Source organism: Martes martes (assembly GCF_963455335.1).
Source record: "Martes martes genome assembly, chromosome: 10".
NCBI classification, from domain to species: domain Eukaryota; kingdom Metazoa; phylum Chordata; class Mammalia; order Carnivora; family Mustelidae; genus Martes; species Martes martes.
Window position 1 is genome coordinate 7,357,561 of NC_137898.1, and position 27,269 is coordinate 7,384,829.

General features: G+C 61.9%; 1 protein-coding gene across 2 annotated transcripts; it reads left to right on the forward strand.

The window, feature by feature from the left end:
* Window positions 1–7,073: 7,073 nt before the first annotated feature.
* CDC42BPG (CDC42 binding protein kinase gamma) lies at window positions 7,074–25,768 on the forward strand (the record flags this gene model as incomplete). 2 transcript variants are annotated; one of them, XM_080817175.1, is made up of 37 exons in its annotated part: window positions 7,074–7,233; window positions 9,902–9,993; window positions 10,075–10,158; window positions 10,518–10,613; window positions 10,915–11,063; window positions 11,574–11,667; window positions 11,881–12,081; window positions 12,194–12,442; window positions 12,812–12,891; window positions 13,708–13,805; window positions 13,905–13,985; window positions 14,262–14,350; window positions 14,455–14,634; window positions 14,939–15,031; window positions 15,139–15,260; window positions 15,337–15,409; window positions 15,640–15,746; window positions 15,834–15,948; window positions 16,185–16,333; window positions 16,417–16,505; window positions 16,907–16,959; window positions 17,048–17,146; window positions 17,236–17,295; window positions 17,558–17,663; window positions 17,882–18,015; window positions 18,111–18,250; window positions 18,352–18,433; window positions 19,181–19,397; window positions 20,312–20,374; window positions 20,478–21,077; window positions 22,126–22,223; window positions 22,304–22,388; window positions 22,516–22,636; window positions 22,793–22,910; window positions 23,091–23,214; window positions 23,349–23,434; window positions 24,431–25,768. In XM_080817175.1, the coding sequence occupies 37 exons, from the start codon at window positions 7,074–7,076 to the stop codon at window positions 24,485–24,487; spliced, it is 4,644 nt and encodes a 1,547-aa protein (XP_080673301.1). In that variant the 3' UTR covers window positions 24,488–25,768. The 2 variants fall into 2 exon arrangements, with proteins under 2 accessions (XP_080673301.1, XP_080673302.1); XM_080817176.1 differs by having other exon boundaries at window positions 17,051–17,146.
* Between the last annotated feature and the right edge of the window lie 1,501 nt (window positions 25,769–27,269).

Sequence of the window (27,269 nt, forward strand, 5' to 3'; positions counted from 1 at the left end):
TTGCACTGAAGCTGGGTTTTGGTGCTGAGTTGTCTCTCCCTGGGGCCTGCCCCGCACAGCACCTGCTGGGATGCCAGCCAAGCGTCAGGAGGGCGCAGGCGCCCGCAGAGGCCACTGGGCAAGCCTGCCGGGGTGCGGTGAGGGTCCCCTCCCTGGGATGCTCAGCTCGGCAGCATAGAGTGAGGCCTGCCATGCGGCTGACGGCCCCTGGTCCTTGTGCTGGTGCGGGCTGAGTGGTAGTATTTTTGTTTTTTTTGTTTTTTTTAAGATTTTATTTATGTATTTGACAGAGATCACAAGTAGGCAGAGAGGCAGGCAGAGAGAGAGAGGAAGAGAAGCAGGCCTCCTGCTAAGCAGAGAGCCCGATGCAGGGCTCGATCCCAGGACCCTGGGATCATGACCCGAGCCGAAAGCAGAGGGTTTAACCCACTGAGCCACCCAGGTGCCCCTTGTTTTGTTTTTTTAAAAGATCTTATTTATTTATTTGACAGAGATCACAATTAAGCAGAGAGAGAGAGAGGAGGAAGCAGGCTCCCTGCTGAGCAGAGAGCCCGATATGGGGCTTGATCCCAGGACTCTGGGATCATGACCTGAGCCGAAGGCAGAGGCTTTAACCCACTGAGCCACCCAGGCGCCCCTGAGTGGGAGTAGTTTATTGGGAAGGGGAGGATGGGGTGAAGAAGCGGAACTTCCAGTGACTGAGAGCCGGCTGGCCCCGGGGGCTGGGGGAGAAGGTACCCATCCTTGCCGCCTTCCCAGCTTCACCTCCAACCCGGGCCCCTCCCTAGCCTCGGGCAGTTGGGGGTGCCACTGGCCACTCGGCCCCAGGAGGGATCATATAGACAAGGGTTTACTGGGCCACATGCCCAGTGGCTTGGAGACCCTGAGGCCTGGCAGGCACACCAGCGACAAAAACACAATTAGGAAGGGTTGGTTCCAGAAGAAACGGTGGCCAGTTGAAGCTAATGGGCCCTGGAAGGTAGAACGCTCGAGGTGCGGTTGGGGTGGACACCGGTCAAGCCGGGGCAAAAATCAGGTCACAGAGCGGTGCCCATGGCTTCTGAGGGCCAGGCTGTGGGCCGCAGCCCACGTGGCAGGTGTCCGGTCTGATGGCCAGTGGCCGAGCTATCGGGGGCTCGCCAGCCCTCCCGGTGCCACTCGGAAGGTTTGCCTTGAACACCAAGACCCAGGAAATCGCTTTTTCCCATTTCACCACCAGGAAGCGCCGGAGACTGGGGAGAGCTGGGAGACTCCAACCCAGTCGCCGGACTGCAGAGCACTAGCTCTCGAAAGCAGCCTTTAAAAAAGAAACGCTCGTGGGGCGCCTGGGGGGCTTAGACGGCTGAGCGTCTGCCATCAGCTCAGGTCAGAATCCCGGGGTCCTGGGATCGAGCCTCACCTCTGGCTCCCTGTTCAGTGGGAAGTCTGCTTCAACCTCTGCCTGCCCTCTCCCCCTGCTTGGGTTCTCTCTCTGACAAACAAAATCTTAGAAAAGAAAAGGAAAGCTCGCTCTGCTCCCAAAGTCTGCGTGAAAGACTCGGGTTTGAGACCCCCACGCTGAAGGTCCATTGCGGTCACTCCAGCCCAGGGCCTTGAAGGCTCAGGACAGCCCTCAATTTCCAGGGGTCACCCAAGAGGTAGAGCGTGCTGTTCGAGCTGTTAGAGAAAGAAAACACAACTTCCAAGTTCTTAGGGAAAGTGGGTGAGAGGTGCTGCTGGCGGGCTCGGCCTCCTCCAGCCACGGCCCACACAGCACAGGGGTGCTGCCCATCTGAGGCTTGAAGGAGAGGCCCTCGGCAGCTGTCGCTCCCCTGCTGCTTCAGCGCCTGTGTCCCCCAGTCTGTGTTTTATAGCTGGGGGGAATGGGGAGTCTTCTCCCAGCCTGAAATTCAAGTGCTGCCACCCACCCCCCGAGGGCCGGCCCCCCATCCCTTCCTCCTTCCCACCCCACAGCTGGCCAGAATTCTGGGCAAAAGAGCCCTCTTCAGAGCCTAGTCTGGGGCACAGGACGCTGCTTGCACCCGGCCCCCAGAGCTCCTGGAATGAGGGGCACCTCAGTCCAGCACCCAGGGAGCCATGGGTGCCACCCCTGTCTAAGACGCACTCTGCAGCTCTGTTTTCTTAAAATATTTTTTTAAAAATATTTTATTTATTTGCTGGAAAGAGCGACGGAGTGTGAGAGTACAAGCAGGGGGAGCGGCAGGCAGAGGGAGAAGCAGACTCACCGCTGAGTGAGGAGCCTGATGTGGGACTTGATCCCAGAACACTGGGATCATGACCCGAGCCAAAGGCAGACAGACGGCCAGCCTACTGAGCCGCCCAGGGGCCCCTTTTTAAAATAACTTATTATTTTTTTAAGATTTTATTTATTTATTTGCCAGACAGAGAGCACAAGTAGGCAGAGAGGCAGGCAGAGAGAGAGAGGGGGAAGCAGGCTCCCGGCTGAGCAGAGAGCCCGATGCGGGGCTCCATCCCAGGATCCCGGGATCATGACCTGAGGTGAAGGCGGAGGCTTTAACTCACTGAGCCACCCAAGCGCCCCTTAAAATATCTTATTTATTTGAGAGAGAGAGAGAGCACGCACGCGCTCGAGGATGGGGGTGGGGGGGATGTGTGCAGGGGCAGAGGGAGCTCTGCTGAGCAGGGAGCTGGCTCGATCCCAGGACCCTGATCCCAAGACCCTGATCACGACCCGAGCCGAAGGCAGATGCCCAGCCAGCTGAGCCACCCAGGTGCCCCCGTGGCAGCTCTGTTTTACACATCCACACTCCACGTGAGAACACACCAGAACGAGCGTTTCTTCTATTCTTCTACTGTGGGGCTCAGGCCAGGCAGGCAGGAGTTAGAATCCCGGCTCCGCCACTTGGCAGAACTCAGCCTCTCCCTTCCCGAGACTGTTTTCTTTCGGCGCCAAATGCAGGGACCCCAGCGTCACCGAGGCCAGCTCCCTGGGGTGCCCTGCTCCAGCCACCCGCCGTGGTTGGTGCGGGGGTTGGGGGTTAAGGGTTGGTGCGGGGAAGCCCAGCACCCCACCCAAGTCCCAGAACAAAGCAGGCAGGGTCCACCCTTCCCTGAAGCGGCTCACAGACTGGGTGGCGCCCGTGGGCCAGAGGGGTGGTGGCCGAGGGGCTCCCGGGCCTGGCTTCCTGTGCACCCAGAGGGATCGGTAATTATAAAACCACGTGGGGCTGCGGCGGCTGTGGAGCGTGGGAGCCCCTATAGCGTGTTGGAGCAGCGCAGAGAAGGTTTTTGGAAGAAAAACCAGGATGATGAAATCACCATATGTCCACCCATTTGGAGCTTTGGACTTTTCAAAGGACACACCCCCGGTGTGCTGGGGAGGGCAGGGGAGTGGGCATGCTGGGCTGCCAAGACTAGCTTGGGGGGTGGGGGGGGGCCCAACCGCACCATCTCCATCAGCCTTTCCCTGAAAAGCCACCCCAATAGACAGTGCCACTAACCCCGAGTGCCTGAGCAGCGGGACACCGTGACCACCCTGCCCCCCCCCCCCCGCCTTCCGCCAACCACACACTCTTCCTGGACAGACAAGCTCCAGCAGCCATTGGTGGTCGGTCCTCTTTTATGTCTCTGGCCCGAGCTGTGCAGTTCTCCCTAGTGCACAGAGACAGCGGCCCAAAAAGAGAGGGGAAATGCCTTGCCCCAGGCCACATGCCCGGTCAGCAGTAGGGAGGGCTGTATGAGGCCACAGCCAGCCTCTCAGTTTTCCCCGGCCCTCTAGGGCAGGAGTGGGTCACTGCTTCTGGGGCAGCCAAGGGCAAGTGCAGTCTGGCACTCTAGTCAGCCCCGCGGGACCATCTGCTAGAGCAGCTTCCCGAGCAGGGCTGGGAAGGGTTCAGCCTCAGCCACAGGGCTGCCTCCCTCTCGACTTTGGGGGAAAGGGGAGCCACAGACCAGGCTGGGGAGGCCTATGATGGGGCTGTGGATGCGAGAGACCCTGGAGCCTGTCTTGCTTCTTGCAGTCCCAGAGGGCTATGCTCCAGGGGCAGGAGAAGCGGGGTTCCCTGTCCCTTATTTGGGCCCCCTTATCTGGGCCGGCCTCTCTCCCCCACTAGGCCCAGGTCGCACCGTCTAAGGCCCTTGGCAGAAGGTCTATGTCAAGTCCACTGTCATTTGGCCTTTCCTCACTCCTGTCCCCAGCATATAGGCACAACACACTGCCCTCCTGCTCCCCGGCACTGGCGGAGACCTGCGGCCTGGGTCAGGAGGCAAGCTGACACTGCCCCCCTCTTCCCATCCCAGCCTCAAGGTATTAATTTATTACAGGAGGGAAATAATAACCCCCTCCTCGTGAAGATAACAGATCTGCAGTCCCTTTGAGATGCTCAGAAACACAGCAGGAATGGAATGTAAGGTGTAATCCGGAGATCTGCTCTCCGCGGGACTGGGTGAGAGAGGGGGGAAGAGGTTATGAGGGCAGGTGCCGCACCTGGGTGGGCCTCACACAAGCAGTGAACGAGATGGCAGTAGGGAAGAGGGAGGTAGTGGGGGGGTCTTCTGCTCAGACTCACCCGCTGAGCACCCACCGGGCTGGCCCACAACAGGGCTGCCTGGGGCAAGGACCTAAGCTTGGAGAACAGATGTACTGAGACAAAGCAGCGCTGGGTTCAAGAACTTTCTGGGGTCAGGGCTGGAGGACAGGTGCTTGTGGAGGAGTTCAGGCACTGACTGAGTCCTGAGGGGCTTTCCGACCTTGGAGCCCCGCGGGAGTGGGCAGAGCACTCAACCCCCTTTTACAGATAAGGAAACTGAGACTTGGAACAAGGATGTGACAGAAATGAACACAGAACCAAACAGAACCAAGTACCAGATAGGCGGGGAGTGCCGAGCCCTGGTCCCAGTTCGGCCCGAGCAGACCTCGGCAGGACTCCCGTTTTTGTGGGCTGTGACTCAGTTTCCCCTCTGTTGTCGAATGCGGGCATGGAATCTTCTTTTCTTTTTAAGATTTTTAATTTTCATTTTTTAAAAAATCTTTTATTTATTTGAGAGAGACAGGAAAGCACGAGAAGGGGAAGGGGCAAAGGGAGAAGCAGGCTCCTCGCTAAGCAGGACCCTGGGATCATGACCTGAGACGAAGGCAGAAGCTTAATGACTGAGCCACCCAGGCGCCCCAGATTTTTAATTTTCTTAAGTAATCTCTACACCCTGGGGCTTGAACTTACAACCCTAAGATTTCAAGAGTCCCAGGCTCTAGGGACTGATCTAGTCAGGTTCCCCTATTGTGATGTTTTTTACAGGGACCCCCCAGTAAAAGGCAGGAATTCCAGGCATTCAGGTCCCTGTAAGGTGGGCTGAGTCAGCCAAGAACCTCTGTGGGGATGGAGACTTCTGGGCAAGAGGATAGCCTTGTCTGAGAACAGCATTCAGAGGCTAGGGACTTGCCAGAGGTCGCACTTGGGAGTGATCCAGGACCCAGAGGCCTCACTGGTTGGCCCGTGACTGCTGACCCCTGGGGGCTGGGGGCAGGGAATCAGGGTGTCCAAGAGGGGCAGGGGGAATGGCCCATCTTCCCACCCAGGACACTTTGCCTACCCTCTAGTTCCTTAGGAGATGGGCACTTTGACTTGGCCTGAGCACCTGGCCCTCCTCTGGTCTCTGGCGCCCTCCTGTGGTCTGTAGAGGGGGGGACTCTTCCTGTGGGCCCCGCCCCAGCCCTGCCCCATGGAGGAGGACCCAGAATGCTTCAGGTGCGAGCACCCCAGAACTCCTGCCCCCACTCCCTGCCAGGAGTGAGTGAGACAGCCTGACTCCATTTCCCCAATTCGCTGACGGTGGGCACAGGGAAGCCGCAGAGCAAGTCTCAGAGGACAGCCAATGGGACACCTGAGAGAAAGTCCCCTGTGTCCTGCCAGGGAGGCTCAGTTCAACTCCGCGGACATTCACAGAGTGCCTCCTCCACCAACGCTGGCAATGACCCTGTCTGGACTCTAGGAGGACCCCATCTGAGGGGGCAGGCAAATCCCCAAAGAGATCTTCTAATGGAAGAATTTGTTGTCTAAAGCCATTAAAATGCCCCACCCTTTGTTCTCTCCTCTTGGACAGACCCACAGTCCCCTGGCGTCCGATCCAGCCCAGCTGGAGACAGCTGGGCAGAAATCAGAAATGTCACTGGACAGAATCAGTCCCTCCCCCTCCCACCTCCTTCTGCCCAGCTTCCACCTCTCCTTGGCCCTCACGTTCCAGGCCGGCCACAGGCCTTGCTCCCGCCGAGGCTTGAAAAGCCTGTGGTGGAGTTGCCAGCCCAGATCCACTCCAGGGTCTAGCTGTGGGGCCTCCTCACCCTCAGCCTCTCCATTCACTTCCGTCCTTCTCAAGCCTCAGTGTGTCCATCTGCCAAATGGGTGTAACCATCCCTGCCTCACCTACCTGTCTCCCGGGTCGGCCGAAACGATACAAATAAAATGAAATCAGAAACTAGCGAGGTTCCTACCCCTGCCCCGCTCTTGGGGGTAGGGGGGTGTGTCAAGCGCGGCGGGCATCCCGGGGAGAGAGGGGACTACAACTCCCATCCGGCTCCGGGGCCGCGGGCCTCTCCAGCCCCCTCTCCCTGAGCTAAGGGAGAGGCAGTCGCTGTCCCAAGGAGGCGAGGGAAGCTGGACTGTCCCGGGCATCCCCTACCTAGGTTAGGGGCCGGCGAAGGGCCCGGTAGGGCTGGGCCTGGGGCCGCGCAGAGATCTAGGCAGCCTTCCCCGCCCGCACGGGACTACCCCCCTGTCCAGCCCAGCCAGGAGTTTACTCTTCGGGGCCCGCCCCCCCACTTCCTGGCCGAGGGTTGGCCCCGCCCCCGCGCGCCTCCGCCCTCCCACCTTCACCTCCAGTCGCGTCTCCCATTGGCCGGAGCTCACCTGCCCGTCCGTCGAGGGGCGGGGCAGAGGGCGGGGCGCGGCGCCCAGGTGTGGGCGCGCAGGCGGCAGCGGAGGAAGGTGACAGCGGGGAGGGCGGGAGGGGTGGGGGGAGGACTCTCGGACGACCCGCGGACCGACAGACGGACGGGCCGACGGGCCGGCATGCGGGCGGCCCGGCTCTAGCCCGGGCGCGGGGCTCCGGCCGCAGCCATGGAGCGGCGGCTGCGCGCGCTGGAGCGGCTGGCGCGGGGCGAGGCCGGCGGTGGCCCCGGGCTCGACGGCCTCCTGGATCTGCTGCTGGGGCTGCACCACGAGCTCAGCAGCGCCCCCCTCCGGCGGGAGCGCAACGTGGCGCAGTTCCTGAGCTGGGGTGAGTGACTCGGGCGGGACCGAGGTGGGGCGGCCCGAGGGACACGGCGCCGAGACCCTCTCCCTCCCGCGCCCTGCGCCCACAGACCCTCCCGCAGGGAGTGGCACCCGCACGAGCTGCCCGCATAGAGCCCGCACACTGGCCCTGACACGTGCCACCGGACCCCTTGGGCCCTCTCAGCTGCACACCTTACTCTCCCTCAGACACACACACACTCCTTCCCACGCACAGAAGCTGGCGCGTGTTCACAATACACAGCTTACGCAGACACACACAAGCTTGGTCCCAAGTGTAGACCTCAGACTCGTGTCCACAATATATGCGCTACAGAATCAGGTCAGGGACTCCTCACTCATCCATCATACTTCATGACCCTGGAGAGCAAACAGGCACACTCGCAGACCCGTGTGTCTCACGCACTGATACACACGCTTTCTCAGTCTCCCACATACCACACGGACATGCTGAGATCCTCACAGCTCAAGGAGAGACCTAGGGAGCCCCACACTTCGCCCTGAACGCCACCCCAGCCTCACTGGCTGTTACACACTTGCCTACTTCTACTCACAGATCCACGGGGATTGCACACTTGCACATTCCTACGTGCGCGCGCGCACACACACACACACACACACACACTTCTATCTCTTGGCATACAGGGCCACCCCAAACTGGACACAGGAACCAACCTGAGCCCCTTTCCCTGTGCAGGTCGCTGGCCAGGCTTCCTGAGGTCTATTCCCCGGGGGGTGAGGGGGAGATGAGGGGGGCCCGGCTGGAGGTGGGTCTGCACCCCTTCCTAGTTGACTCCTCTGAGTCACTGGAAGTGGGTGACCCAGAGCAGCGGTCAACCCAGTGTGGGCACCAGCCTGGCACCAGCCCTGGGCCTCCCTGGTTATGCCTGGCCAGGCCGTGGTGGGGGGAGGGCATGGGGCCTGGCCGGGAGGGTGGGGTGAGGCCAGTGTTTGCCCAGTGGGTGACTAGTGTTCCCGGCACTCCTTAGCTCTGGGTAGGCACAAGGCCTGGCCTGGTCGGGGGCCCACAAGACAGTCCAGTGAGCTGGCCCCAAGCCCAGCCCTTTCCTCCAGGGTGAGGGCAGCCAGGAAGCCCCTGCCTCTGGTGCCTGCCACTCTCCCTGGGACTTTTGCGCCTTACTCCTGTGTATCTGACCGCATTGTCACCACCTGTTGTGACACCCACGCACGTGTGTGTGTGTATTTGCACACACATGTGCTCCTCCCTGCTAGCCTCTAGCGTCTCTGCCCAGGACCCCAGCATGGGGGCCTGTCTGTTGACATCTCCCGAGGTAACCCAGCAGGGCGGTGACTCACTCTGCTCCTGCTCCAACTTGTCCCTGCTCCTGCCCAGAGCCCCCATCCCCTGTGGCAAGGCAAGAGGACTGGGCAGCTTGTCCTGGGGACCTTGATCCTCCCGACTGTGGGCCCTGGGTTTTGGCTCTTGTCTGCTGACAGGTAGCCACCCTGGCCTCAGTTCCCCCACTGGATGCCTGTGGCTGCTTCTTCCCAGCTGCACACACAGACCTGGGAAAGAGACAATTAATTTCTGTAATGAGGTTTGCACACCACCCCTGCTGCGGGGGTTCTGCCTGATAAACCTGTGGAGCAGCTCTCTGTCCCACCCACAGACCCGCCCAGCTGGCAGGGAGTTTACCTGCTGGCAGGGGGAAACTGAGGCAGGGAGCCAGACTGCAGCTGCCCCCAACCCCACCAGCCATTCTTGCCTCCCTGAGTTTCCAGGCTCCAATCCCCTCCTTAGGCCTGTGGCTTCTCCGGGCCTAGAAAGGGCCTGGGAGTGGCTGGAGATGCCCCTCCAGGGAGTATCGGGGACTGGGAGAAGAGGGGGTTCTTGCCCGGGGAAAAGCCGAGTCCAGAGAGGGAGGCAGGGCCTAGAGTTGTAGGGCTGGTCAGGCCTGGAGGAGATCTCGAGGGTTCACTCCCTCAGGTGCCAGCGTCAGGCGCCAGGGAAAGGTTTTTTGGCTCTGTTTTTAAGTCTTGTGAGAATGTGGGCAGACCTATTTATGCCTCCAGACTGAGAAGGCCCCACATGGGGCACACAAAGCCCGTCCTCCCAGAGCCCTGCAGGACCACCGTGTGACCTGTCCTCTGGGGCTGCCCCAGGCCTCCCTCCCAGCCAGGTACCTCCGTACCTGTAGGGTCCCAAGACCAGGGCTCCCAGCTCCCAGTGGCAGGGAAGCCTCTCTGGGGACAAGGAATGTCGTCTGTCCAGTTTCCCAAGACAGGCCCGGGCCTGGTCCTGCCAGGTGCCAAGAACTGTGAGCTGAGGGTGGGAACGGTATCCCCTTCCTCCCCAGGGTGACCTGGTCAGCCAGGGTCAGCCCCAGACTGGGAAGGACTACAAGTTCCATCAGCCCCTGGGACCAAGACTGCCGAGAGTCAGGGAACCCTGGATTTCAGGAGGTTTGGGGACCAGGTGGTCAGCAAAGCCCACCTTCAGTGCTTCCTACTGCACGACTGAGGGGGGGTGGTGCAGCCCCTCTCAGCAACTTGGCCAGAGACTCCCCTGTCCCCGGGGAGGCCATCCCTGCCCTGGCCTCAAGGTGGGGTCGCAGCTCCTGCTTTCCCCAGGCAAGAGACGGAGCCGGGGCCCTCCCTGTGGGGTCCCTGAGCTCTGCTCTGTGTCCCCTCAGCCAGCCCCTTCGTAGCGAAGGTAAAAGAGCTGAGGCTACAGAGAGATGACTTCGAGATCTTGAAGGTGATCGGCCGAGGAGCCTTCGGGGAGGTGAGCGCAAGGCATGGGATAGGTGGGGAGAGGGGGTTTGCACCCGGGCAGAGCTGACCCTGGTGTTCCCTGTGGCCTCAGGTCGCCGTGGTGAGGCAGAGGGACAACGGGCAGATTTTTGCCATGAAAATGCTGCACAAGTGGGAGATGCTGAAGAGGGCTGAGGTCGGTTTGGGCTCTGATGGGACTCGGGCATCCTACCAACGGGCAAGGGGTGGGGATGGGTGTGCTGCCCCTGGGGTGTACAGGGCATACCGGGGAAGGGACAGGCAATGCTGCTGAGCATGCCTCCCCCATTGCTTCCCCACGATAAGCCTTTCTTAGAAGCTAACATAGTTCCCATTTTCCTTATGATAACACTGAGGCCCAGAGCCATAGAGCACAGGCCCCGGCTCACACAGGCAACCCCATTCTGAGCTCCCAGACTTACTGATTCTTCCTCCATCCCCTGAGCGGGTGAGGAGGGTTTCCTGGGCCCTGATTCCACTGTTACCCCCCTGCCCCGCTCCCCAAAACTGCTGCAGACTGCCTGTTTCCGGGAGGAGCGGGATGTTCTGGTGAAGGGGGACAGCCGCTGGGTGACCGCTCTGCATTACGCCTTCCAAGATGATGAGTACCTGGTGAGGGGACTCAGCCAGGTTGGGGGGTGTTGCCTGGGGACGAAGGAGATGCTGGGTCCGAGGAGAGGGAGCCCCCTCCCGTGGGAACCATGAGGCTTCCACTCCCTACCACCTGCTGGGCCTGGAGCCCCTGCCTATGCTCTGGCTGGAAGCTGGCGACCCCAGAGCTGCTGGGAGACGCTCTCGCCTTCCCAGAACCCCTCAGGACCTTGGGGAGGTGGGCAAGAGCCAGGGCCCCAGGACAGGTACCGCCCCCCCCCACCATCTGATTCTTGGCCACACCCCTTCCGCCACCATCCAGTACCTGGTGATGGACTACTATGCTGGGGGGGACCTCCTCACTCTGTTGAGCCGCTTTGAAGACCGCCTCCCGCCCGAGCTGGCCCAGTTCTACCTGGCTGAGATGGTGCTGGCCATCCACTCTTTGCACCAGCTGGGATACGTCCACAGGTAGGGCCCCCAGCCCAATCGCTGACTGCCCTGGGGATGGCTGCCAGTGGCTGAGTGCTCAGCAAGTGCCAAGCCCTATGCTGGCTGCTTCATACACACGATGCCTTTGAGTCCTCCCACCAAAACCCTGTGTGATGGGGGGCTGCCCTTGTCCCCAGGTGAGAAAGTCAGGGCTTAGCTTGGGTTTAGCTAGTGGTCTGCACTGGGGCAGTCTGACTCCCGCATCCCCCACGGTGGGCCCTGCTCCCTCCAAGGATCATCTTTACGGGTCCTTCTTCCCAGTCTAACCAGCTTCTCCCTTCTTGGGAGTCAGGAGGCCTCGCCACCAGCCTCCACCAACCCCCGACCCTCTGTACGCATGCACACACACTGTTCCTGTGTGCTCGTGGACATACGTGTGAGTAGATACACGCCAGCATGCGTGTGCCCATGTAATCCCATCCAGGCATGTGCCTGCACACACCCCTGCACACATGGCTCAAGCCCTTCCCTTCCCCTGCGCTCCCTCAGGGATGTCAAGCCGGACAATGTCCTGCTGGACATGAACGGTCACATCCGCTTGGCTGACTTCGGCTCGTGTCTCCGGCTCAACAACAGCGGCATGGTAAGGCCCCAGGGTGAGGCCAGGGGCCCCCGGCGCGCAGAGCTCCCCGGGGCAGGAAGGACTGGGTCGAGGCCACAGGTGGGGTCACTGGGCCAGTGGGAGTGTCAGGGCCAGACCCGGGGGCTCTGGTGAGGAGCCATCAGGCCTAGCCAAGCCCAAGGCTGTCCTCATGGTGTCGTCACTCCTCCACCCACCCCCCCAACACACACACAGGTGGATTCGTCAGTGGCGGTGGGGACACCGGACTACATCTCCCCTGAGATCCTGCAGGCCATGGAGGAGGGCAAGGGCCACTACGGCCCACAGTGTGACTGGTGGTCTCTGGGTGTCTGTGCCTACGAGCTGCTCTTCGGGGAGACGCCGTTCTATGCTGAATCCCTCGTGGAAACCTACGGCAAGATCATGAACCACGAGGTCTGGCTGCCGGGAGGGCGGCAGGAGTCCTAAGCTCCCCCGGCTGGGATGTCCGTGGGCGGGGGTGGGATCCGGGACACCCACCTGCACCCTCCCTCCCCCTGGCCTACAGGATCACCTGCAGTTTCCCTCGGACACGCCCGACGTGCCCGCTGCTGCCCGGGACCTGATCCGCCAGCTGCTGTGCCGCCAAGAAGACCGGCTGGGCCGTGGGGGGCTGGATGACTTCCGGAACCACCCCTTCTTTGAGGGCGTGGACTGGGAGCGCCTGGCAACCAGCACGGCCCCCTACATCCCTGAGCTTCGTGGGCCCGTGGACACCTCCAACTTCGACGTGGATGACGACACCCTCAACCATCCGGTGAGTAGTGGGTCCCGCTGCTGGACCTTGCAGGCTGTGGGAACCCCCCAGAAGTTCTCCAGAGGTTCACGGGCATTACGGTTCACCTGTGCTGCGCTGGGTTGTAACGAGTGAAGGTCTTCGGACCTCAAATGTCATCCTGTTAACTGGAGGTCTTGTGAGGAAGAACTCTCAGTGGCACCTGGGAGGCCATGACCGTGAGGACTGGTGGGTGTCGTGGTCTGCTTAGGTGGGGACCACGTCACCCTCCTTGGTTCCATCTGAGCAGGAGGAGGTCGGCATTCCCGGTCCCAGAGCAGTCTCCGGGTCTTGAGCCTCAGCCTGGAGAGGGGCCTGTGGAGTGTGACACTCCTTCCCCTCCCTCTGCAGGGGACCCTCCCGCCACCCTCCCATGGGGCCTTCTCTGGCCACCACCTGCCATTCGTGGGCTTCACCTACACCTCGGGAAGGTGAGTCTAGACCTCACATACCTAGTGGGAGACCTGGCCTGGAGGACATTGGGCATGTGGGCCACTAGGACCCCGGGAAAGAGGTTGAATGGCCTATCCGGTGCCTGTCCGTGACTGGAATCCGGGAGCGTACTCTGAGCCCTCGGGGAGACAAGTCCTATGTGCTCAAATTCTGGTGGAGCCATGCCGATGCCCCGTCTGGGTCCTATCCCAGCGTCTGGCCCTTAAAGGACCCTCCACGCAGGCTGAGAGGGTCCCGGACTCAGAACCAGAGACCTAGATTGGAAGGGCCCCTCCCAGTCCCTGAGCCGCACCTTATGCCTCTTGATTCTCATTCTACACTGGGCCGGGTGACCTAGATCATTTGAGGGGCTGGCCCGAGATGACGGCGGCGGTGAAGAGGCGCTCGGAGGTGCCAGCAAACAGATCCAACCCGCACCCTGAGCGCCACCGTGTGCCGGGGATGGGGCCAGTTGGCCCCAATCACCGTGTCCTCCTGTCGGTCCCTGGAAGAGGGCCTTGAGGAAACTGAGGCTCAGATATGTTAGGTGACTAGTCAAGTTCAAGCGGCTTCTTAGGTCCAGGGCTGGGGCTTGAACCTGGGTCTGGGGGATCTTGGGGTGCAGCCCTGCCCACTGGGATCCCAGGGGCGGGGTCTGGTCTGGTCTGTTTCTGCCGGCACAGAGCCCAGGGCTGGGTCCGGAGCTGGCGAGCAGAGGGTGTTTCTTGGATAAATGGATGAGTGGACGTGGGAAGGTGGAGGGGCCCTGCGTGCGGTGGGGTTTCTGCCACCACATGTCGTCCTGCTCTCCCCAGTCCGGACCCTGAGAGCAGCTCCGAGAAGTGGGCTGGCCTCGAGCGGCAGCTCCGTTGTCTGGAGCAGGAGAAGACGGAGCTGAGCCGGAAGCTCCAAGGTACTGGGGATCCAGCCGGGCCGGGGTTGGGGGGGTCTGACCCGGAAGCTCCTGTTAGACTAGCTGCTCACCGATGGGCGTCCACCCCCTGCCCCACAGAGGCCCTGCAGTTCTCCTCAGACCACCGGGAGCTGGAGAGGCTACGGAAGGAAGTGCAGACCCTACAGGGCCGGCTGTCAGGTATCCTGCGCCCCCACCCCCCTGCCCCCCATCTCTTCCCCTCATCCTCACCCGGGAGGCCGAGCGGCGTAACCGGCACACCTGGGTCCAGCCTGGACACGACTCTGGACACGAGGTGTGGTCTTAGGGAAATATCTTAAACTCTCTGAGCCTACACATAGGAAATGGGCCAAGAAGACCCACTTTCTCGGGCTGGGGTGAGGGTTTTGGGAGATGCTGCACGTGGAGTGGCTGAGGCCATCAGTATGCATGGGCCTCAGTGACCATTCCTGGCAGAGACGCCGAGGGACAGCAAGGCCCAGACAGACGGTGGGAGCCCGGGCCAGGACGGCGAGCTACGGCAGGAGCGAGACCGGCTCGTCCGGGTGAGGGCCTGGTGCAGTGGGGGAGCGGCCCCAGGGTCTGTGCTCAGGAGGTCCGTGCCCTGACTCCAGGCCTTGCCCTCCCCACCCGCTCTCTGGGCCCCCAGGAGCTGGCCGAGGCTCAGGCAGGGCTGCAGGCGCAGGCGCAGGCGCTACGCGGAGCCCAGGAGCGGCAGGAGGAGCTGCTCCAGAGGCTGCGGGAGGCCCAGGAGAGAGAGGCGGCCACAGCCAGCCAGACCCAGACCCTGAGCTCCCAGCTGGAGGAAGCCCAGGAGAACAGCAGAAAGGTGTGTGATGGGGGCAGGTGGGACTGCCGCCGTGACACACACACACACACACACACACATCCCGGGGCTGGAGGAAGCTCTGGGAGCTTGGGGCTTGGGGCTGGCAACACCGCACGCCTTTGCACCCCCACTGTGGATGCCCGAGGCCCGAGCGAGGGGATGCATTGGTGGGGGGGTCCCGGCTGGAGGGTCACTGCCTGCATTCCTGCCATGGCTGGCCGGGCCCAGAGAGTGTAGCAAGGCGGGGGAGCGGCTTGGGGTGGACATGGTCAGCAGCGGCTGTCCCCATGCCTCCTCATCGCAGTTGCAGGCCCAGGTGGCTACCCTCTGCAGGGAGGTGACACAGCTCCAGAGACAGAGGGAGCGAAGTCTTGAGAAGGACTCTTTCCGGGTCAAGGTAGTGAGGTCTAACCTCTTCCAAGGGGCACTTCCGCCTGGGTCCCTGGGGCACGGTGGGCCATAGCTCCTCAGGCCCCTGCCCTGACCTGTCTCCGTGTCCCCAAGACCATCCACACTGCCTCCGAGACCAATGGCACGGGGCTGCCGGAGGCTGGGCCTCAGGAAGCGCAGCTGAGGAAGGAGGTGGCGGCCCTGCGCGTGCAGCTAGAGCAGGCCCGTGGCCACGCGTGAGTTGGGCCGCCGGGGTGGGGGCGCCGAGGGGGCCTGCGCTTGGGAGTCATCGGGCCATCCTCGCTTCCCCAGGCTGAGTGGGAAGGAGGAGGCTCTGTGCCGGCTACAGGAAGAGAACCGGAGGCTGAGCCTCGAGCAGGAGCGGGTGAGCATGGCGGACGGAGGGTGGACAGACCGACGGGCAGCGGGACGGAGGTGGGGAGCTGGCCGGGGGGATGGTCCGAGCTGCCAGGGTCCCAGAGCAGGCGATCTCCCCAGCCCGGTAGCACCCACAGCTGGCAGGCGAGCTATGGTGGGTAAACTAGGGTAGACATGGGTGGGGCTCGAGGGTGCTGGGACCCCCGGGGACTGACCCTTTTCCTGCCTGGTCCCCAGCTGGTGGAAGAGCTGGAACGGGAGCAGCAGAGCAAGCAGCAGCTAGAGGGCGAACGGCGGGAGACGGAGAGCAACTGGGAGGCCCAGATCGCTGACATCCTTAGCTGGTGGGAGCCAAGGGGATAGTGGGGAGGAGCTGGGCCCAGGTGGGGCTGAGGGTCCAGGCCATGGCCCTGAACACCCTTTGCAATCAGGGTGAACGACGAGAAGGTCTCAAGGGGCTACCTGCAGGCCCTGGCCACCAAGATGGCCGAGGAGCTGGAGTCCTTGCGGAACGTGGGCACCCAGACGCTCCCTGCCCGGCCGCTGGTGAGCGCCTGCGAACGCCCCGGGGGGCGGGCGTCCCAGGAGCCTCCCTGGGCAGGCAAGGACATTGAGCTCATGGAAGATCGGTGACTTGCCTGCGCTCACAGCACGCCCGTGGCCAGTCTAGGGCTTTGAGTCTGGCCAGGTGGCGTGGACGGCAGTGCGCTCAGGTGGGAGGGGCGTCTGAGGCAGCCAGACCCCGGGGGAGGCATCTTACGCCGGCGCCCCCTGGCCCCCAGGACCACCAGTGGAAGGCACGGCGGCTGCAGAAGATGGAGGCGTCGGCCAGGCTGGAGCTGCAGTCGGCGCTGGAGGCCGAGATCCGGGCCAAGCAGAGCCTGCAGGAGCGGCTGACGCAGATGCGGGAGGCCCAGCTGCAGGCCGAGAGGTGAGAGCACGGGCAGGCCCCGCCAAGGGGGCTCGGGACCTCTGCGGAGGCCTCTGACGAGCCCTCTGCCGGCTGTCTCCCAGCCGCCTGCAGGAGGCCCACAAGCAGAACCAGGGCCTGCAGCAGGAGCTGGCTGCGCTGCGAGAGGAGCTGGCGGCCCGCGGCCCCGGAGGTGAGCGCTCCCGTGGCCCGGGGGAGCAGTTGCCCCCACAGCCCAGCGGTGGGGTGGGTGAGTGCTCCCGCAGCCCAGAGGTGGGTGCTCCCGCACCCGTGAGTGCTTGTCTGCCTGCCTGTCCTGGAGGGAGGCCTCCGGCTCCAGCCTTGTGGGGACCAAGGGAGGGTCCACGACGGCCTTGCAGGACTGTGGAGACAAGTCCAGACTCTGCTGCTTACCCCACTGTTACCCGGCACTTACGGAACGCCTGCTGTATGCGTACCCACCACAGCCCGCCGTCCTTGCTCCATTTCACTGAGGTGGAAACTGAGGCACTGTCTGGCTCCCGGTTCCTCAGGAACAAGGGTTAGGGCTGGGCCAGGGCCCCACCCCCAGTGACCTGTGCTCTCTGTTTGCAGACACGAAGCCTTCAAACTCCCTGATTCCCTTCCTGTCCCTCCGGAGCTCAGAGGTAAGAACAGTGTGCGGCGGGGCTGGTTGGAGGGAGTCCTGGGGAGAAGCACAGGGGCCTTGACTTCCCCCCTCACCTCACTGCCCAGAAGGAGTCCACCAAGGACGCTGGCCTCTCAGGAGAGGCCCCGAGGCCTGGTGCGGAGCCAGAGCTGAGGCCAGAGGGCCGCCGCAGCCTGCGCCTGGGGGTGAGGACAGGCGTGAGTCCCGCGTTTCGGGGGCTGGGCCCCACCGGCTGCCTGTGCCCTCCTCACCCATCCCCTTGCCTCCCCCGCAGGCCGTGTTCCCCAAAGCGCCTGCTGCTCCCACCGCCCCTGCAGAAGGTCCTCTAGCAAAGGTCAGCCCCCGGAGGGGTGGAGTGGGGTGGGGGCACCAAGCCATTCTGCCAGGTCCCTCCCCAGGCGTCACGGCTGGCAGACTCCACAGGGGATGGGGGCAGAGAGTTTGAGCGCCGTGACGGGCTCACTGGGGCTGGGGTCACACCACCAAGGCTCGTTCCCTGGTTCCACCGGACGCCTCAGGGTGGCTTCGGGGATGGGACACAGGGTCCTGGGACGCCACGGTCAGGTGTGGGTAATGGGCGTGTCCCACTCCCCCAGCCTGGTTCACATGCGCTGCGGCCCCGGACCTTTCCGTCCCCTACCAAGTGTCTCCGCTGCACCTCGCTGATGCTGGGCCTGGGCCGCCAGGGCCTGGGCTGTGATGGTGAGACCCCACCCCACTCCACCTGCACACCCGGCTCCTGTCCCTGGGTGGAGGGAATGAGACGGCCCTGATCCGGACACACCCCAGTTTTCTTGCCGTTCCATTTCGCGCGCTCTTTTTTTTTTCTCACGTGTTGGGGGAATTGGTGACAGTTCAGAGTCCTGGTTCCAGGCTGTCCCCATCCAGCCTCACACCACCGGCTTCTGCTTTCCCCACAGCCTGCGGCTACTTCTGTCACTCGGCATGTGCCCCCCAAGCCCCGCCCTGCCCCGTGCCCCCTGACCTCCTCCGCGCGGCCCTGGGAGTGCACCCCGAAACGGGCACGGGCACAGCCTACGAGGGCTTCCTGTCGGTGAGCTGGGTCTGGCCAGGGAGGGGGAGGCCAGCGCGGGCCGGCTGAGAGCCCGGCGGGCCCTCCCATGCCTGCCGTTCCCCCCTCCCCTGCAGGTGCCGCGGCCCTCGGGCGTCCGGCGCGGCTGGCAGCGCGTGTTTGCTGCCCTCAGCGACTCCCGCCTGCTCCTGTTTGACGCCCCTGACCCACGGCTCAGCCCGGCCAGCGGGGCCCTCATGCAGGCCCTGGATCTGAGGTGGGTACCAGGCAGGGGTGGTGGGAGCGAAGGGCTGAAGGGGTGGAGGGGAGGCAGCCAGGGGCCCTGTGACTTCTGACCAGCTCCATGGACCTCCCCAGGGACCCCCAGTTCTCAGCCACCCCGGTCCTGGCCTCTGATGTCATCCACGCCCAGTCCAGGGACCTGCCGTGCATTTTCAGGGTGAGTGCCAGGCGGGCTGGGCCGGGCCGCCGTCCGCCTCTGTGTGGCCCTGCTCCAGCCACGCTTCTCTGTGTCCTTCTCCGTGGCCGCCCCCTTCACTGCCCCCTGCCCCCACCACCCCATCACCTCTACAGGGAGGGCTACCATAGCCTCCATCCCACAGTGCAGCATGCTTTCTGTTTGTGAAGCTGGCTGTGTCCTGCTCCTTTCGGACCCTTCTGTGGCTTCCTATCACCCTCAGGGTGCTCCTAGGTGTGGCTCCCATTTCTGACCCTGCAGGCCTCCCCGGCCTCCCTCTGGAGCCTCTCTCTGCTCTGAACACGGCTTGCTTTCTCCAGTTCCAGAAGTGCCCTGTAACCACGGACCCTTCCCATCCCGTTTCCTCTGCTGGGCCCAGGCTACCCTTGAGCCTCTCCCCAGCCTGGGCCATTCCCGGTTACTCCACTCACCCTCTGGGCTCCAGCGGAAATGTCTCTTCCCCAAGGAGGTCATCCTTCCTTCTTGGCCTGGCCCGGGGCCCTGCTGGATGTTCCCACAATGCCCCGTCCCTCCCCACCATGGCACTGGCTCAGGGCTCTGGCCTTGGTGTGCCGGTCTCAGTGTCCTGTCTGGCAAATTACCTGCCGGAAGACAGCTTCCAGCCGGGCGCCTGACTGCTCCCGATGGTGCTAAGAGGCATCAACCCGGGGAGGGAGGGGATGGCCGACTGTCGGTCCACAGCCCTCCAGCCTGGGCCCCTGCCCGCAGGTGACGGCCTCCCAGCTGACCGTGCCCCCCGCTGTGTGCACCGTGCTGCTGCTGGCCGAGAGCGAGGCTGAGAGGGAGCGCTGGCTGCAGGTGCTGGGCGAGCTGCAGCGGTTGCTGCTGGACACACGGCCAAGGCCAAGGCCTGTGTACACGCTGAAGGAAGCCTATGACAACGGGCTGCCGCTGCTGCCCCACGCGCTCTGCGCCGCCATCATCGGTGAGCCGAATGGCTCTGGGGAGGAGCCTGGGCCTGTCGGGAGGGTTCCTGCCTTGTCACTGCCTGGTCCCTGCCAGGTCCCTATAGCCACAGGCTGCGGACTCTCCGCATTATGTCCGTGACCCTTCCCCAGGCATGGCTGTGTGGGCAGCCCGGAGCCGGGGGCCAGGGGCTTGGCTTCTGCCACTCCATGTCTCTGTGCCTCAGAGTTTCTGCTTTTTCTCAAAGCATCTTAAGTGAGTGAAAAGAGCAAAGGCTTTAGCAAGAGACGAATGAGGGCTCCCGTCCTGGCTTTCTTACCGGCAGCAGGGAGACCGCGGGGGAGCCTCACACTGCCCTCCGTGGGGCCACTGTGTTTGTCCAGGAGCCTGGGGCTCAGCGGGACCTCCATGAAGAAGTGAGGGAGCGGTGCCTCCTGGCTTCCCTGGGCAGCTGGCCTTGGCCCTAAGCCAGCCCCTGCCCTGGAGAGCTGGGGCCTCCCCCTGCACTCAGAGTGGGCACCCTGGGAGAGACTGTGCGGCTCCTCCAGGGCCCCCGTGTCCGTCGGTCACTGGGGGGACAAGGGCACTGGCTGAGCAGGGACTGCTGTGAGCGGGGCACTCATGGGCAGCTCTGGGAGAAAGGACCCCTTGTCCCCACTTCAGGAGAGACAAGCCTCTGAGAGGTGACAGGACTTACCCCAAATTCCACAACTTGGGGTGGGGGTCTCTCACTCTGCCCCTGGCCCTTGTGGGCCTTCCCCTGGCCCCCCGTTGAGCCAGCCCAGACTTTTGAGAGAGAAGGGTCCGGTGACTCAGGGACAGCTGTCCCCATGTCCTCAGGAGAAGCTGAGACTTAGCAAGGACGGGCAGGCTGCCTCGTCTGCAGCTGCCGATGGGCTCCCTGAGTCCCGATTCTCTCCCTCCCGCTACCAGACCAGGACCGGCTCGCTCTGGGCACCGAGGAGGGCCTCTTTGTAATCCACCTGCACAGCAACGGTACGTGCCAGGCGGGGTGGGGGCAGGCCTGGGTGGGGGTCAGCCCCAGGGGCCGGGGGAGGATGGGCACAACTGCTGACACTCTCCTCTGCCAACCCCGAAGACATCTTCCAGGTGGGCGAGTGCCGGCGGGTGCAGCGGCTGGCTGTGAGCCCCGCGGCGGGCCTTCTGGTCGTGCTGTGCGGCCGCGGCCCCAGCGTGCGCCTCTTCGCCCTGGCCAAGCTGGAGAGCGCAGAGGTGGTGGGTGCCAAGATCCCCGAGTCTCGAGGCTGCCAGGCGCTGGCAGCCGGGCGCATCCTGCAGGCCCGAACCCCCGTGCTCTGTGTAGCCGTCAAGCGCCAGGTGCTCTGCTACCAGCTGGGCCCGGGCCCAGGGCCCTGGCAGCGGCGCATCCGGGAGCTGCAGGCACCAGCACCTGTGCAGAGCCTGGGGCTGCTGGGCGACCGGCTGTGCGTGGGAGCTGCCGGTGCCTTTGCCCTCTACCCGCTGCTCAACGAGGCTGCGCCCTTAGCGCTAGGGGCTGGTCTGGTGCCTGAGGAACTGCCACCGTCTCGAGGGGGCCTGGGCGAGGCGCTAGGCGCTGTGGAGCTCAGCCTCAGTGAGTTCCTGCTGCTCTTCACCACCGCGGGGGTCTACGTGGACAGCGCCGGCCGCAAGTCTCGCATCCACGAGCTGCTGTGGCCAGCAGTGCCCACGGGCTGGGGTAAGGCCTGCTGAGGGCCAGGCTGCGGAGGTTCCTCCTGCCTGACCACCCCCTGCTTTGCCCTCAGTGGACCGCACCAGATCTTCCTCTCCTGGGCCTCTCTGCTCGTGCTCTTCCCCTCGCCTAAACTGTTTTTCTGGTACCTGGCAAACTCTTAACAACCAAGTCCAGCCCCGATGCTGGCTCAGGGCCTGGAGCTGGTAGGCTCTCCGTAAATGACCACCACGACTTCTGTCATTGTCATTACTGCTCTCGTGCTCCCCTCCCTGCCTTCCCCCATTTCTGGTCCTTTGTTCCTTTTTGCTCCCCTACTTCTGTGTGCAGACCTCAGCCCTACTGCTCTTTGTAGCTTCGTGTAATAACTGGTTTGGTACAGTGGGGGTCTTGTGGAATGGGCTGGGGCTGGTTTCTTCATCACATCCTGCACCCAGTCCAGGGAAGCACATCCTCGGGGCTATGAATGTTTGGAGGAATTAATGAGTGAGTGAATGAATGAATGAATGAATGGGGCAGTGGAGGAGTCCAACACATGCACAGGTAACTGTGAGATGGCATTGGGCTAGAAGACAGGGACACAGCTCCCTTCATAAGCAGAGGCTGTTCTGGGGTTGGGCCTGTGGGTTGGGTGTAGCACAGACATCGTCTGTAGGAGTTAGAATCAGGCTGCCCAGGGCTAATTCCCAGCTCTCACTCACCACTGGGTGACCTTGGCCACTACTCAGCTCTGGGGTTCCATTGCGTCATCTGTAAGTTAGGGATGATAACGCGACCTGCCCAGAGTTGTTTAAGAAATGAAGGAGAAAATGTCTGCCAAGTGGTGGGAACTATGCCTGGCATGCCACTTAGTGAGTGCTCCAAGACTGTAATCTGATTTCTTCTGGATGTTGGGTGGGGCAAGCTGGAGTCTTCAGAAGGACCTTCGGTGGGGCGTGGAAGTTACTGCGTGGTGGCAGGGCCCGGGGGGTGCTCCCCGGGCCACGGCGAAGGAGAGGAGGCCACAGAGGTGCCTGGCTTACGGGGGCTGCACAGCACGTCTCCTGCCCCGCAGGCTATGCAGCCCCCTACCTGACAGTGTTCAGCGAGAACTCCATCGATGTGTTTGATGTAAGGAAAGCAGAATGGGTCCAGACGGTGCCACTCAAGAAGGTGAGGGCCTGCGCAGACCCCTGGCCCTGGACTGGGGTGCAATCGGGGAGCGCGGCTGACCTCTGTGCCTGCTGCCTCAGGTGCGACCCCTAAACCCGGAGGGCTCCCTGTTCCTCTTTGGCACGGAGAAGGTCCGCCTGACCTACCTCAGGAACCGGCTGGCAGGTGAGAAGTGCGTGTGCAAGACAGTCCGGAGTGTGTGCGTTCACGTGTGGATGTGTGATGCTGGGCTCCAGCGGACGGGGGCCCAGGGCACTTGGGAGCACCGTCCGGCCCTCTGCTCCTCCCACAGAGAAGGACGAGTTCGACATTCCCGACCTCACTGACAACAGCCGGCGCCAGCTGTTCCGCACCAAGAGCAAGCGCCACTTCTTCTTCCGCGTGTCGGAAGAGCAGCGGCAGCAGCGGCGCAGGTGCGCCTGCGCGATGCGGCAGCTGGGCGGGGCCTCCTGAGCTTGGGGGCGGGGCGAAGCCCAGGCCCGTCCCGGGGGCGGGTCCGTTTGGGGAGAGGGCCGGGGTTGGGGGGCTCCCCTGCGCCGCCCCTTCATCCCATATCCCTCCACCCGCAGGGAGATGCTGAAGGACCCCTTTGTACGCTCCAAGCTCATCTCGCCGCCCACCAACTTCAACCACCTGGTGCACGTGGGCCCCACGGACGGGAAGCCCAGCGCCAGGGACCTGCCCCGGGTGAGTTCTCCGGAGCCAATCACAAGCCGCCCTGCTGAGGCTCAGCCAATCACCGGCTTTCCCGGCGCGCTTGCGCCTCTGCTTACCTGGGACCCGAGACCTTAGCTTGTCGGGGGGCGGGGGAGGCACTCCTGCTGCTTCGCCGCCGGGTTCCAGCCCTTCTGCACTGTCCCCCAACAGGCTCCAGAAGGGAAGGGCCGAGGCACGCGCAGCTCCGGCCCGCAGCGTCCCCATAGCTTCTCGGAGGCTTCGCGGCGCCCAGCCTCCGTGGGCAGTGACGGGCTTGCTGGAGACGCCGACGCCAGTAAGGACAACCCCGCCGCTTCTACTGCCTTCATTCACTCCCCAAAGTTTCCACCCCGATTGGACCCTCGTATTTGACCTTGGATTTCTGTGTCCCTCCCCACCCCCACCCAAACCATCCTGCTCCTGGAGCAGTGAAGAGGAAGCCTTGGACATCTCTGTCCAGCGAGTCCGTGTCCTGCCCCCAGGGATCTCTGAGCCCCGCAGACTCCCTGATACAGGTGAGCTGGTGGGGTTTTCTCCTCCCCTGTAAAAGCACAGGTAGTTCTGTTCTGTGCTGGGACCTGAAGCCAGAGAACAAGCTGGGCCCATCCCTGCCCTGGATACTAAGAGAGGCCGACTCCCCCACAGTGGGCCTCAACAGAGGCTTGGAGGCAGGTCGCCCTAGGTGGGAATCTTGGCCCTCACTGTCCCAGGAGTGTGGCCTGGGCGAGATATCCAGCCTCCCTTTCACCTATAAAATGAAGTTATTGTGAGATTATTCTAGAAGTGATAGCTGTACGAGGCGATGATGACTTCCTCAGGGTGCCTGACACATGGGGAGAAGTCACAGAAGGGGAACGCTTCAGATGCCCAACCTGGGGTGGAAGGATCAGAGGAGAGTCCACTCTGGCTGGGCACAGGGGAAGGCATAAGAGCTGGGAAGGCTCCCATTCACCCTCTGGTCACTTCTTCACTGCCCCCCCCCCCACTGGAGCCACGCCAGGCCACTCAGAACCCTGGGACTTGCCATATTCTTTCACACCTTCAGGCTCTTGCCCCTGACGTCCCCCGGCTGTGAATGCCCTCTCGTTAACGTCCAGGCCACTCTCAAGGCTCTCCACTAATATCGCTGCCTGGCAGCCACCAGCCTCTCTAGGACCTGGGCTCTGCTCCGCATCCCTCCTTGTCAGTCCTTCTGTGCTATGGTTTTCCTCCGATGCCCGTCCTCCTCCCTCAACTGTGGGCTCCCCGATAGTGAGGGTCAAGTTTGGCTTCTGCCTAGAGAAAAGCGTGTTTGCTGACTGATGAAGAATTGAGGAAATGAACAAAGGGGCTTTGATTTGGGATCCAGGTTAAGTAGGAGTTACCCAGGGCTTTTTCTCCTATAGTCCTATTCCCACCTCACATCTGGCCTCCTCCAAGGGCCCTGATGCAGCAGATGATGGGTCTTGGGAAGGCCTTTGGGGGGCACTGGTCTGGTGAGGAAAGAGTCTTTCCTTCTGTTTCCCCTCCAGGTGTCAGAACGGCCCCGGAGCCTCCCCCCAGCCCCTGAATCAGAAGGCTCCCCTTGACACCCTCTGGCAGGGCCCACCCCGATCCCAGGACCAAGAGACAGAAACGAGCAAAGAGCTTGAGGAATGCCATGTTCCGGCTGGCCCGGGATGTGTGGAAATTCGGACTCAGGGAGGGCCTGGGCCGGAGAGCGACTCAGAAGCTGGTCTGGGTACCCAGGACCTGGGGGGCCTGACTCCCAGCCCTTATCCTGCCTTTCCCCTCTGCTCCCAGCCCCTGTCTGTGCTAGCTATGGGAAGAGAATGGCCCCCTTTCTGCCCTGGAGTCCTGGGGCAATTGTGCCAAAGCTCTCCTTTTCAGTGCCAAGCCTTAGAAAGCCTGCAAGCAAGAGTCAGGATGAGGGATAGAGAAGGACTGGGCCCTGGGAGCAATGGTGGGGTCTTGGCTGCGGACTGTCTAGACTGTAGGTGAGGCCAAGTTGGGGTGTATCGCAGTATCTGCTCGGGGTCGACGTAGGAAAGACAGAGTCTGATCCAAAGGAAAGGAGAATGGGGCACCTGGCTGGCTCAGTCAGTAGAGCATACGACTCTTGATCTCAGGGTTGTGAGTTCAAGCCCCATGTTGGGTGTAGAGATTACTTAAAAATTAAAAAAAAAAAATTTTTTTTTTCAAAGGGACGGAGAATAGACAGGAACAGAGAGAATGTAGGTGAAGGAGGATGTAGGTGAAAGAAGTAGGAGAAGGTAGGGGAAGGAAAGGAAGTGAAAGAGGCAGTGTTAGTGACTGGCAGGAGGGGGGAGGCACCCAGAGGAGGAGAGGGATAAAGGAGGAGCAGTAAAGAGCAGCAGAGAGCCGAGGGGGGCCGGGAGGAGAGCTCTACTAATAGGGGCCTTTCTCTCTGGGGAGGAGCTCTGCACGGTTGGAAACAGAGAGGGGCCCTGTGAACCAACTGACCTTGTATCTAATCCGCCCAGGGGGAGATCACTCCTAGACAGGGACAGGATGGGGAGGGTATTTATAAAGGCTACTTGGTGGGAGATGGCACCTGATGGGGGCCGCTGGAGGGTCTCCAGGCACACTCGGGCCCCTCCCAGAAAGGGGGGGTGGTCCTTTCTCTCAAAGCTTCAACCACCTGTGTATTAGGGGATCACAGGAGGCATTTTATTATTGATCATAGTCATTATTATTGTTATTATATTACTATTTTTATTAAACTTCCCTCTACTGACAAGTCGGGGGCAAAATAAGTATTTATCTCTTCAAACGCCATATTCCCGGGAGGGACTGACCCTGATGCTCTGTGAGGCAGTTGGAAACCAATAAAGATGACTTTTTAAGCTGCTGGCCTCCCTGCCTGGATCTGTCCTCCTGGGGCTCAGAAATTGGGGTGGGGGGAGGGATCAAAGATGGAGGGCGGAACGGGGATGTCAGGGACAGTTAAAGACTTGAGTTGTCTCCCCCGTACTTCCAGGAATCAGATGACACATGCCAACGGGGGTGAGGACAGTTCAACAGCAAAGGGACGGTTTAAGAAATGTGGGCAGTGTTCATGGAACCTGCCAAGGAGAGGTGGGGCTCCTGAGCGCTAGCCGCGTGGGAAGCTGTTAGCACCCGCAGGCAGGAAGAGACGGAGGTGTCACCTGATAGGAGCTGTGGCTCTCAGTCGAACTTGGCTGTGGCTGAGCAGAAAGGCAGCCAGCCCAGGAGTACATTCCTCATACCGCCCTCCACCTCCTGCCTCCCTCTGTCCAAACACAAGCAGCAGCCAGAGAACCGGAGAGCTTGCTCCCCGCAGCTCGCAGAACAGCGCAGCCTTGGGGGCACTGAGCTGGGTGGGGCGAGGTGGGACGGGATCTGCCGGGCACACCTTCGGCGCCAGCGCCCTGTTGCCCCACCCAGGCTGGTAGGCGTGGGAGGGCTCTCATTGTTCTCAGCTCAAGGGTCCCTGACTGAGCAGGACCCAGGCCTGAGGTGCCCGGGGAGTGAGGGTACGGCCTGTGCCCCTGGGATCAGGAAAGGCCTGGGGAGCTGAGGACTATGCCCTGAGACGCAGGGCCAGCCCTAAACTGGGGACGGTACCAAGAAGGGGCTGGGAATGGGAGCTGGAGCGTGCCCTGGGAATTCCAGCCTTGAGAGTCAGACAACCTGAATTCTAGCCTAGCGGTGCAGTCATGGACAAGTTACCTGACCTCTCTAAGCTTCTGTTTTCCCATCCGTAAATGGGGGATCCTAAGACCCACTTCATAGGACGTTCTGGCGAGACATCGGTGCAATGAATGTAAAATGCCTTCAGCCCTCTATGGAAATGTTTGCTTCCACCCACTGAGATGCAGAACCCCGGAGAGGGGGCAGGGACCCCGAGGCCTCTCGCAAGCTAAGGCCCACAACCATCCTCCCCAAACTGGGGAAATGGCTGCTTCCCAGACACCCAGCAATGATTCAGCCAAAAGATTTTCACATTTTTTAAAAATTTATTTTCGGGGTGCCTGGGTGGCTCAGTGGGTTAAAAAGCCTCTGCCTTCAGCTCAGGTCATGATCCCAAGGTCCTGGGATGGAGCCTGGCATTGGGCTCTCTGCTCAGCAGGGAGCCTGCTTCCCTTCCTCTCTCTCTGCCTGCCTCTCTGCCTACTTGTGATCTCTGTCAAATAAATAAATAAAATCTTTAAAAAAATTTTTTCTCCCAGGGCACCTGGTTGGCTCAGTCAGTGGAGTGTGTGACTCTTGATCTTGGGATCGTGAGTTCAAGCCCCACATTGGGCATAATGGTTACTTAAAAATAAAATCTTTTTTTTTTTTTTTTAGTTTATTTATTTGACAGAGATCACAGAGAGAGAGGAGGAA